The sequence below is a fragment of the Agelaius phoeniceus genome, chromosome 6 (assembly GCF_051311805.1).
Source record: "Agelaius phoeniceus isolate bAgePho1 chromosome 6, bAgePho1.hap1, whole genome shotgun sequence".
NCBI classification, from domain to species: domain Eukaryota; kingdom Metazoa; phylum Chordata; class Aves; order Passeriformes; family Icteridae; genus Agelaius; species Agelaius phoeniceus.
In genome coordinates, this window is record NC_135270.1 from 16,963,286 (window position 1) to 16,975,511 (window position 12,226).

General features: G+C 47.9%; 1 protein-coding gene across 1 annotated transcript; it reads left to right on the top strand.

Moving 5' to 3' along the window:
• The first annotated feature begins 7,276 nt into the window (after positions 1-7,276).
• INS (insulin) lies at positions 7,277-10,426 on the top strand. Its single transcript, XM_054635809.2, has 3 exons — positions 7,277-7,349; positions 7,867-8,070; positions 10,290-10,426. The coding sequence occupies exons 1-3, from the start codon at positions 7,277-7,279 to the stop codon at positions 10,424-10,426; spliced, it is 414 nt and encodes a 137-aa protein (XP_054491784.1).
• Positions 10,427-12,226: the final 1,800 nt, after the last annotated feature.

Below are 12,226 nucleotides of genomic sequence, written 5' to 3' on the forward strand. Positions count from 1 at the left end.
TTGTTTTTTTGTTTGTTTGTTTGTTTGTTTGTTTGTTTTGTTTTGTTCTGGTTTTGTTGTTGTTTTTAACTGGATAGAGAGGTTTGCAAAGATTAGGTAAGAGATTGAAAAACCCCGCGTGTCTGCACCCCAGATGTGCCACTGCAGCCTTGCAGTACTCTCCTTGTGCAGCTGGTGGTGTTGGCGGTGACAGGTCAATAAAACAAGCTTTTGGAGATTAGATGTTTTTCAGTCTAGCAAGTGCTGTGCTCCAAATGGATGAGGATTTCTTCCTGTGTCTCTTAACCAATTCACTTTGAACGTCTTGTGTGAGGTGTGAATCACTCAGGGGCAGCTGTAGTGCATGCACGTGTTTACTTCTGTATACAGCAAACCTCCCCAAACCCATGCACATCCCAACAGGGATGGATGGGACCCACACAAACTCCTTGTGCATCCCCTGTGTGCTCTACTCCAGAGCTGTAGAGGGTTTGCATCTCAATCTAAATTTTCCCAAATCCAAAATATTCTCTCCAGCTCCAACCAGCCACTTTGTATGTGTTTCTGTATATTATGTTCAGAGGTTTATCTTTAGTTACTTGTGATGAAGCCACTGCTTTTCAAACTCGTGATACAAAGATTTGAATTAAACCTGAACAACAGCAATGCAAGACTGGACAGGCTAAATGGTGAGCTCCATTCTCTGATGGATTCAAGGCCTGTCCTCATTGATTTTTCTGGAGAAATAATGACACAAAATCCTTTTTTTTACTCCTGACATTAGTTCTACTTGGTATCTTGTGATTGTTTTCTCTGGGCACAGCAGGGTGAATTGATCTACAAAATATTTTCAGGGATGGTGGAGGATTAAGTATCTTGCACAGATATTTCAATGCAACAGTTGTTACCAAGGACTGTGAGAGAAAAACAGGGTGGGGTAAGGGAGTTGTTCATTTTCCTTCCACTAAGGTCAGCCTTAAATAACTCTCCCACCTCCCTCGGAGGCTGAGACAAGATAATAAGACAAAAATGTCAGAGCAAAGCACGGGGCCCCTCTATTTACAGCAAAGGCCAAATCGCTAACCAACAGATCGGAGCTTGCTTTCTAAACACCGATAAGCGGCAACTTTGAATTAACAGCCCCGGTTCCTCTGCTGCTGTAAATCAGCCTGACCCCGACTGCCCGCAGCACCCCAGAGCCTCCCCCCAGCCAGGGGCTCTCCAGCAGCAGGAGGGGGCTGCAGCAGTGGGCTTAACCCTCCCGGCCCTGGAGATCCCTGTGCCTGGCTCCAAACACCCCCCCTTCTTCCCCTGCCCAGCCCCTATCACTAACAAGCCTTATCAGCAGGATTTACACCTCCTTGTCTAGGAACCCATAGGAAAGCCTATGGGCTAGTTACCGATGTGCATCCAAATCCCTAAAGTAGCTTTAAGTGCTCCAAACAATCCACTTACCCGGCGATAATTAATGGTATCAGAGCCGGGAGTTCCCATTCCCTGGCAGGGGAGATCAGAGCACTCCTCAGTGGGGTCTGGCCGACCACAAGCAGGAAAAGGGGCAGCCCTTCTGCAAGTCCTCAGCACCTCCTGGCCCCAGTGGAGCACCCTGGGAGTGAGGAACGACAGTGCCAGGAAGATGGATGCCTGGGAGCAACCACTGCTCTAAGAGCAATGGTGAGCTGCGTGTTTTTCAGTGCCGGTGTTGGGAAAGGTGCTTTGGCACAGAGCTGTGCCAGCTGGCAAAACACCAAATGCCACATGGATGATGCTGTAGGAGTGAGGGGGAAGGAGGAAAAACTCACAGCTCCTGTCTCAGGTCCCAACCCAGCTGGAGGAACCTGAAGTGCTGAAGCTCAAGGTATACCCTGTGAAGGTGAAGGAGCAGCAGCACCTCCAGAAGTCGTGGAGAAAATGGGACTTTAGATCAATATGCAGTAGCCGAAAACACAGGTGTATGTGACACAATGATTTGTTTTCAATCCATGAGACCACTTTACAGTTGGGACAGAATCAGTCTGAGCCAGTAAAAACCATTTCTTTGTTTTTTGGCATTTCCCTCCTTAGCCACTTGCTGCCTTGACTGCTTATAGCACCCAGTTTTAGCACCCAGCACCTTCTGCTGTTTCTGCCCATCCTTTCCAGCACCGTGACCAAGGACCAGGTCATCCTCTGCTCTGTTTCACCAAAGGCTTCTCCAGGTCCAAAGGGTACCTGTGATGTCGCCTGCTGTGGAAGCCATGGTGGTGGCACTATGGGACTTTAGTGCCTAAAATTCTGGACACTGGAGAAAACTCCCTCACAGACTCAGTGGCCTCTCTCATGGCTGTTTCCTGAGGACTGGGTCAAGATCCTCTGTTTGTTCTCGTGGACTCGACGACACAAGGACAGATGTGGTATCAGTGCTGAAAATGGGTATTTTTAGATTGGTGCTGATCAGGCTACTTTTCCAGTGCTCCTCCACTCAGTGGAAGTTATTTGTTACTTTTGTTTCTCAGTACTTGTCCTCTGGCAGGGTGTCATCTCCTCTTCTAATGTTTCTCCATCTCCACCAAGGATTACTTTTGGGCCATTAATAGCCACAGATTTAATCTTCTCCTCATTGATAAACAAGCTAATTTGTTCTGCTGTGTTTGCTAATAGCTGTTTCTAGGAACTAATAACAGCTCTTAGGTGCTATTTTCTTCTTTACCTTCTCAAAAAACATGTGGCTGCTAATATTTTCATAGGGTTAAAAGAAGCATAGCTGTTTTTTCCATCTCTATTTATAACCTTGCATATGCTCTTCCCAAAGTGGACGGGAAAGATTTTGGGAGCTTTACTCTGGAGATCATTAAATTTGGTTGAGCTTACTTGGGTAGATGCACTTGTGGAGGGGTTTGAGCCTGCAGAGGCCAGCAGGACTTGAACAAGGTGCAACCAAACTAATTTGCAAATTCAGTGGTCCCTGGTGAGCTGGGCTTGCCAAAGGTCACCATGTCCCTGTGAGAGGCATTATGCACTCAGGAAGGGTGGCCAGAGGGTTTGAGCCTCAGGAGGCTGTTCTCAGAGCTCCAGCACACCTGGGAACCTCCCTTGTGCTCTAAGGAAAGCTACTGGCTCTTTGGAATTGCCAATTGTATCTTCTGGCAGCGAGCTGCATCTCCAGGGGGCTGCCTGTGCTCGCAGCCAGCCCAGAGCTGATGGGAACGGATGGCTCAGACCTGCTGGGCTACACTGAGCTTTGGGACATCCCCTGCTCTTTTATAAACCTGCCCTTTGTGCTCTAAGCAGCAGGATAATGTCCCTGGCCTGGAAGAGCCTGGGAAATTGAGAAGCCCACAGTGCAGCAGGAGCGCCTTGCTTGAGGCTGGTGGCTGGAGGGGCAATGGGGGCGGCTCACACGGCCCCAGCCCCACCAGCCTGCATTAGTTTATGGAAGCAGCCGAGATTACTTGCATCAAAGTGAGCACCCTCCTGCTCTGCTTGCACAATGCCCCCTCTGAGGCAAGGGCATCTCTCATTGTGTGACTCCAGATAAGCCAAGGCCTCGCCCTTTGCTACAGCAGCCCCCTCTGTCCCCAAGGCAATGCACCTTTGCAGGCATCTTTGCAAGTATTCCCAGAATTAATGCCCCTCCCCAGTGCCAGGTTCCCCTCCCTGCCCTTCATCCCACACCAGTGCCACTGTGCATGTGCTTGGACACGTCCCTGGGAGCAAAGCAGCTGGAAACCACATGGAAACAGGGAGCACCAAGGATGCTGGTCACCCCCAAAACCTGCTCTTGGGGGTGCAGACCCCACGGGGTGACTGGGGCTGTGTTCCAGCAGGCTGCTGGCACAGGGCAAATGAGCACTGGGGCTATTTGCTCCAAAAGCCACTGAATTCACCCCACAGGGAAGAGGAGTCCGTGGTTACTGCTGTGTGGATCCCTGCTGCTCCTCTGGGACAATGCACACACAGGCATGGGAAGGACAGTGGCAGTGACCACAGGGCATCAGAGCAGCAAGGGAGATGTGGGTGGCATTTGGGGGTCCCTGGGTGCTGAGAACTCACTTGGCTCCAGCCCTGACCTTTGCTGCCACTAAGACTTGCACAAACTTGTAATTGTTAACTAGTTCCCCTGTAGTGGGCTTGGTATTTTTTCAGGACGGGGTTTGAAAATGCAAGACATCTACAGTAGTAAAGATTTTATTGTGCTGGCAGTGGACTGTAAAACTCGATTACATGACACTGGGGATTGCCTAAGCCTTGTTCCCACTGATGCAACTGCTCGGGACTGGGGGGGATGTGAGGAAGGGAGGTGGTTTTGAGTCACGTCTGGAGGTGTTTTAGCATGAAGGGCAGGAGCAGCCCACTCCCACCCAGCCTCTCCCACCCTTCAGCCAAGTGAGCCCAATGTGGACCTGAGGACCTGGGGGGATCACAGGAGCCATGCATAGCTGAAACAATGCATGAGTGCTTGGCTCATCACTGCCTAATGACATAAAAATCATGGGGAAGCCCAGCCTGGAAGGAGTAAGTGGAGATTTTTTTGTAGAAAACAATTTTCCATTGAGAAATGGGCTCCCCTGTTGACCCCCTCTCAGTTCACTACTGACATGGGAGTTTTCCCTCTAAGACAAAACTTTCCGCAGTTTGTATCCATTTTATATCCATTTATATGACTGCTAGCATTTTTCATATTCCAGAGCACCATTTATGGTAAGAAAATACGTTTTCCAATAAATAATCAAAGTGATCATATTTTGGAAGGGGGAAAAAATCGTAGTAGGAAACTTTTGAAAAAAAAAATTGGCCTGTGCTGAACATTGAGCCAGCATGATATCTTTTTTCCTTCCAATAAATCTTCTGGCTTATTTCTGTACCCAAACTAGAGTGAGCCAAGAGGAATTCCTGAACGCTCGGGTACAGTCAGCCCTTCCCTGGCTGCGGCATGCTGCAGGAATGCCACCAGCTTTTTGAAACTACCTCCAGGATTTGGTTAGCCAAGAGTAAGAGAAGCATTGGGCTAAGAACATGGCACTTTCAAAGCAAAAAAAAAAGGGTTTCTTTTGTGACATCAGTGGTGTAAGGCTCAGGGAAGGGGGGAGTTCAGCAGGGAAGCTGCCCGGAAGGGAGACAATAGTGGATGGAGGAGTCTCCTTACAAAGCCCCTCTGTCAATAAAACTTGAGTTCAGGTGAGCTCAGGTGACATTCAAAAGTGCAAGCAGGAAAGCCCTGAATGGCAAATCTCAGCATGTGATTAACCTGGGGAACACCCTGCTCAGGAGCCTGTCCAAGGCAATCACTTGACTGAGGTCCATGGAACCCGGAGCAGTTGAAACTGCAGTCAGCAGTGCCCGATGACTGCAGGCACATGATTGCCAAGGGGATCTGGAGGGCAATTCTGGGGATTGTCCTCTCTGTGTGAGATTCCAGGTGCAAGGTCCCTGCTCTGGAGGAAGCATGAGTCAGACAAAACTTCTGCTCTAGGCTCTGGCAACCTACTTCAGTTGGGGTAAAATGCCAGGTTTTATCCTATGCAGCTGCTAATTCCCCACTAATTTACCCAGTAGTAAGAAGGTCTCAGTAAGTGAATTCCCTGAACTCCTGTCTTGCTGAAACCTGAGCCCCTCTCCATGGGTATACCACTAGGTCATTCAAGTACATCTAATATCTTTTTTGAGGGGAAGAGAGGCACAGATAGTGTTACACATTGTGCAGAAATGCTATTAGCTGTAGTTGAGCATCACAACTTGGATTTATTAGCCGGGGGCTGGGAGACCTACATGGCGGGGGATGTAACTGATAACCTTGTCTTGCATCCGTTTGAGCAAATGGGTCCTGTCCCTGTGTGCTCATCAGAGATTTAGCGCTTCTCACGAGCTTTTTTGCAATCACAGTCATTTAGCAAACATATGATACTTCACACTCACAGCCCTGACAGGGGCATATGGCACTTCCTACCTCCTAAATGTTGATGGATGGAATTGCTTTGACTATTCAAGGAATCAAAGGCCTGGTTCAAATCTCAAGGCCTTGCATTGATTTCGGTGAGCTTCCTTCTGATTTGTCCTGTGTATGGAGAATCAGGCTTATTCCAAGTTAAACAAGCAAGAGAGTTCAAACAGATGAAAATGTCTCCTACTCAGTGGTCCTGAACACTTGAAAAGTTGGAGCAATGGGAAGTTTGAAGATGATCTCATCCCCAGCATTTAAAATATGCCTTTTCAGGTAGAAAAAAAAAAAATAAAAGGAGAAAAGAAAAAGAAAGTATACTTTAAGCAGAAAAAGTACAAGCTCGCTATTGGTGGCAGAAAAGTTGAACACAAAGGTACTCAAATATTGGATAATGTTGTGAAAAAGAGCAAGAGCTAGATCTGTTGCTAAAATCAGACCCATAAAAGCCAGTGTGCCACTGCTGACCCACCATCTATCTCCTTTTAAAAGCAAATTTAGCAGCCAGAATGGAGATAATCAGATATCTCCTGGTTTTCACTGGGATTTACCAGAAATGTTTCTTGGTGGTGAAGACACCATTTTGGACAGAGCCCCAGAGAGAAGAGCTGAGATGCTCAGAGCTCCCAGCTGCACATGGCAGAGACTGAGCCTTTGCTCTGCTTAATCCCAGACAGGAATCCGAAGGGGCATGTGAAAGAGGGAACCTGCCTTTCAGTGGGAGAAGGGAAAAAGGCTTATTTTTTTTCACGACACCATTTCAAATGTTCAAACTCTGGCCCTGTGCTGAGGCAAAAGGACCACCCAAGGTCTCCTGCAAAATGCAGGTGTTATTCCTCCCCCTGCCCAAGCTGTGGACGCGTGTCTCTGGCTGAGCACCGCGTGGACAGTGAGCCTGAGCACAATAATGTGTTTTCCTTCTCCTAACACCTGACAGTAGCATGATTTCACCAACCACTTGGTCCCATTGCTGCATACTTTCCGAGGTGATAAAAATCAAACAGATTAACATGTTTGCTTTTAATTTTACATTTTAGAAGCAGCTGTTGAACCACCTCAATGCCAACAGTGTCTATTGCCAGCATTAGTGTCATTAGTAGTCATTGCAGCTGTAATAGCACCATTATCTCCTGCTAAAAGGGTCACTGATGGCTTAGGACAGAGCTTGGGGAAGTGAAAAGAGCAGACTAAATGAGATGGAAACAGCAAACAGTTGCTTCTATCTTAACCTGCATAAAGACCTGCGGATGCTACGCAGAGGGAAATTAATTTGCACAAGTAGCAAAAATTTTGGCTGGAGTGTCATCAAGGAGGTGGGGCTCTTGGTAGCTCTTGTGTCACTTGGGCTAACGTAAAGCATATAAATATGGGAAAGAGAGAATGGGGACATTACTACCAACCATCTTCATCCCTCAGAGTGAACTTCTCTCCACTTCTTGCTGCCACCTCTTGGGTAAGTTGGATTGCCTCCCTTTTACTTTCTACCTGTTGTGCAGACCCATCTTCTTAAGTTGATGAAGCAGGCAGTGACAATTGTGGCTCATTGACCCAAGAAAATGAGGCCTCCTCAGGTCTTTGAGGAGATGGTGCTGGTTTTGGGCCATCATCACACATTACAGCGCCTTCTGAATGGGCAGAGAGGGTTTTTCCTCTGAAGGAGTCTGCTGATCTTAGTTCTACAGGACATGTGAGGGCTTGGTGGGATGACTCTACCAGCCTTTTGAGGCAAGGCAGCAGGGAGCCTGAGACTGATGGAGCATGGAGATGGGCTTATGGTTATAGTCAATAGTCATTTACTGTCACTTGTAAATCCTGGTGCACAAAGCTCTCCTTCCTTCTCAAACTAGAAGGTCCATCTCCTACTTTAGTCTCATTTCCATGCCAGAGGAGCTGCAAGACACACGATGCTTGATTACAACCTATTTTTACCTCCTAGACTTTCCTGTGTGTCCTCTGCCTCTTAACCCCAGGCCTCAGGCTGCCCACCATGGCTCTCTGGATCCGATCTCTGCCCCTCCTGGCCCTGCTGGCCCTCTCGGGCCCCGGGAGCAGCCACGCTGCTGTCAACCAGCACCTCTGCGGCTCCCACCTGGTGGAAGCTCTGTACCTGGTCTGTGGGGAGAGGGGCTTCTTCTACCAGCCCAAAGCCCGGCGGGATGCTGAGCAGCCTCTAGGTAAGTGAGGCTGACCGATGGAACAGCCGCCTATCCCTGACAGTGACACCAGGAATGTTCTCCGTGGGGAATGCCAGGAATACCTTCGGCATACCAACAGCGTAGTGTTGCCAGTGAAAGGCTCTTCAGGTTAAAAAGGCAGATGAGAGGGCGGGCAGGGAGAGAGGATTTATGAGGCAAAAGGAATTGTGCCTGGAAGCTCAAACTCGTCTATTTCTTTGTGTGGTTGTTGCACCAGCCTGGGAGTGTTCATAGGAAATAAAGGTGGGAGGAACTCGATAAGCCTCTTTCAGCCCCAAGACAGGGTCCCCATTGTTGTCCCCATTCTATTTCTCAGTCATGTTTGTCTGCTATGTTCATAAAAACCTCCAGAGAGAAAGCTTCCTCTGCCTTCTGGAGCTGCCCATTCCCAAGCTTAACTGAGCTTCTTCTTGAGTGTTTCTTCCCAATATCTAACCTGAACATCCCTTGCTGTAAATTATTTCTTGTCTTCTCATTAGTGACAGGGGAAGAGCCTTGTTCTTTCATCTTTATCATTGCTTTTTAAAATATTTGAATACTGTTCTCATGTCTAGTTTTGACCTCTCCTCAGCTGCACAACCCTACTGCCTTCCTAGGTCATATTTTCTAGATCTCTAAACATGCAACTCTGCATTTGTCCATGTCCTTGCTGGCTGGTGAGGCCTGGAGAAACACATTGAACATTCTGGCTTCCAAGCTTCTAATCAAGACTGTAAATAGATGAAGAAGAGACCCCTGTGCAAATTGCATCCATTTCAATCCTCTCATTTCAAGATCGACCTTCACGTAACATCCCCTGACTGCAGTACATCTCTCCCACCATTTCTCTTCCCATCACATACTGTTTTCATTTATATCCAATTCTCTCTCCTGTGTATGTAACCACCCTGTGAAATAGTCTTAGGGGTCTTTGTAAGGTGAAACAAGATAATGACCTAGCAGAGAGTTTGGCCATGATTTGTTCGGGATGTCATTTGCCCATTCTCTGATTATTCATTTCTGGAGACCACCACAAATGGATTGGAGGTTTCATTAGCCAAACTACCTAAATACTGTACAGAGAATTTTAATAGTGCCAAAAAGAATGCAAGTATTTGAGGATTTTCTACCTTTTTTCCAGGACTTTTTCCTGAGCCACCACCTCTTTGTCACACAATCTGGTTATGTTTACAGTCTGCTCACAGCTGGCTTGAAGGATGAAGACAAGTAAATCACAAAACTTTGACTAGCTATTTCCTCTTCTACTTAACATTGGACCAAATTTTTCCCAAATTTCCCTTCTAGCACACTAGCATAATGATTTTGTGTTACTCTTGTGCCTTGTTCATTGCCTCACGCTTCAGGGGCTTGGGGATTTCGCATCTTGCACTGTACTTGTATTGCCCTAGAAACCACATCTCATTCTCACTTTCCAGGCATTTTCTCTTTGCTCTTAAGGGCTTTTTTCTTCCTGCAGGAAAAACTCACTGATTTATTTGCCATTTTCCATATTTTCATTGGGCAACTAAAACCTGAACAGATCTGTGCACAAGTTTTCAAGTTCTCACCAGCAAATAATCATTCTGTTGAGTGTTATCTGTGTCCAAATACCCTAATTTATCATTGCTTCTAAAAACTTGCCCCCAGCTGTGAACACAGACACACACAAATGCTTTTTCTGTCAGCTTGGGGCGATATCCAGGCAGCCAACTGAATCAGGCTGTTCAGGAACAGCTGGGAAATGCACCCAGCCTCAGAACTGGACTGTCCCTGCAATCCCATGAACATCCCAGTTGTCTGCCCAGGCTCCCAGAAGAGTGGGTAGCTGCCTAAAGGGCTCTGTGGTCCCAAACTCTTCTCTATAGAGCAGACCATCCCATTTTTACATCTCACTTACTAGTTGCTCACCCCAGGGAAAGCTCAGGAATTCTCTTCTTCTCCACACATCTTCCCCAGTAAAGCCCCTGTATCCCTTTATCCCTCACACTGCCATCAGTCACTCAGCTTGGCATCTTCTGAACATCACAGGATTATTTTGGGAGAGGAAACAGGGTGCTACAAGCAGCACCAACCTGGGGAAACTTGTGCAACTTCCTTCCCATTTTCCAGCCAACTCTGGATTAGAAATCTGGTGCCTGCTCAGGGGGTGTCTGCAGGGCTCAGGAGCCAGGGCTGGTGCTGTGTGATGTCCCACGCCTTCCTTTCTTCTCCCCTGGCAGTGAGTGGTCCCTTGCACGGCGAGCTGGGAGAGCTGCCCTTCCAGCAGGAGGAGTTTGAGAAAGTGAAGAGAGGGATTGTTGAGCAATGCTGCCACAACACCTGCTCCCTCTACCAGCTGGAAAACTACTGCAATTAGCAGCAGGGCCTGGCACTGGGGAGCTCCTGGGCCAGAAACATGCACTTATGCTACTGCACCTTCAAAGCAATTGAATAAATGTTGTGGATCTCTTGGAAGGACTGTGCTGGTTCATGTGTCCACATCTTTTTGTCTGCTTTAGAGTGTCAGTGTCCATGCTTGGGTAAAGCACTTTTCAGCCATCACTTCAGATTATCCTTCTGCCACAGGAATGACCTCCATGGGAATGAGGGAGGGAAGGGTATTACACAGCTTTGGAGCAGGTATATGGAGCATCCGGCACACCCAGTGCTTGGAGAACCAGAAGGAGAAGGCAGAGAGGTTTAAACAAGACTTCTCTTGCTAGGGAAACATTACATCTGTAACAATGTCATGCTGATCAACTTCCTGCAGTTCACAGCCCAAATATAGCCAGGCAGCTGGAGACTGAACTTCCTCAGCTACATAATGGAAACAGTAAAGATTAGGCAAAGAATTATGTCACCTATTCATTGTGCTCAGAAAAACCATGGATGACCACCATGGCCAATTCAGAAAGTGTGTCTAGCTCCTACTTGTGCTCGTGGGAAGCCCAGGGAGAGTCCCTGCTGTGGGATGTGCTTGTTCATAAGGATATCACAAGCCATGTACTGAAAGTGAACTTAATCCAAGAAGGAGTTTTGAATCTATTCTCCATGTGCTGGGCAGTATCCTAGCTCCTGGTGCTGCAAACCTCTTTTTAGTATCTGGTCCCAGAATTGCCCCTTTCTGTGAGGAAAGTCTGCCCAGCGGTGCCAGCTGGCCAGAGTGTCCCAGAGTGTAGGGAAGGGCTGTGTTCCCTCTGCAGAGGGGCTCCCGTGGCACTCTGCTGAAAGCCATGCAGAGGGGCTCTGTGGGATGGGCTCAGCCTGGCAGAGGTGACAGCAGCAGCCAGGGCTGCCTTTTGCTGGCGACAGATTTTGAAAGTTGGTCTGAGAGGAGCCTGTGGTTTTAACAGCCTCATTTCCCAAACCAGTTCCGACTGCCTCCAGTGGAGCTGCACAGATGGAAGCTGCCATCTCATCCCTGCCAGGATGCGTTTCTCCCAATCCTATCACAAGCACAAAACTGGCCAAACCACTACAAACTGAAAGGCTGGAAGAGCAGCTGGATGAGCTGCTGAAAAGAAGATACAGACATAAAAAATGAAATCAGAAAGCACTCATGATTCCCCGTGGTAACCTTCCATACAAATTCCCTTGATGCAGGCAAAGGCCCAAGACAGGGGCCTCCTCCTGCAGGTGTCACACCAGTGCTGCAGTGCTACTCAGCCAGTCCTGCTCTCCCTGACCACCTTTTCATCCCTCTCCATCACCCCTTCTGCTGGGCCCCACTCAATATTCCCAGCAGCAGAGCTTTCAATTGTGACAAGCAGCTTCAGGCCAAAACTATGTGGTTATGAAAGCACAGCAAGATATATTGTGTTCCTGAGCTACTTGGCTCCACCAAACCTCACAGTGTATAGCTCCAGTGATTTCTAGAGGGGACTCCCTAGAAGCAATTCTCCTACCTATCCTGGTGATCCATGAGGTCAGGACAAGTGTTACTGAAAAAAAAAAAAAAAAAGAAGAAAAAAAAGCAGAGCTATTGCTCATTGTAAGGCCACCAACATATTCAGGCATGCAGCCAAGCACCAGCAATCCCATCCATCCAGGAGATACCACCCTGATCCAAAAGGCAGATGTTCAGGTCTGCTTGGATGTTCTTGAGGGGAAGGACATCCAGCCGTGGTGGTTCCTCCATCTGGCACAGCCCTGTTTATATGCTGGCACTCCTGCCCTG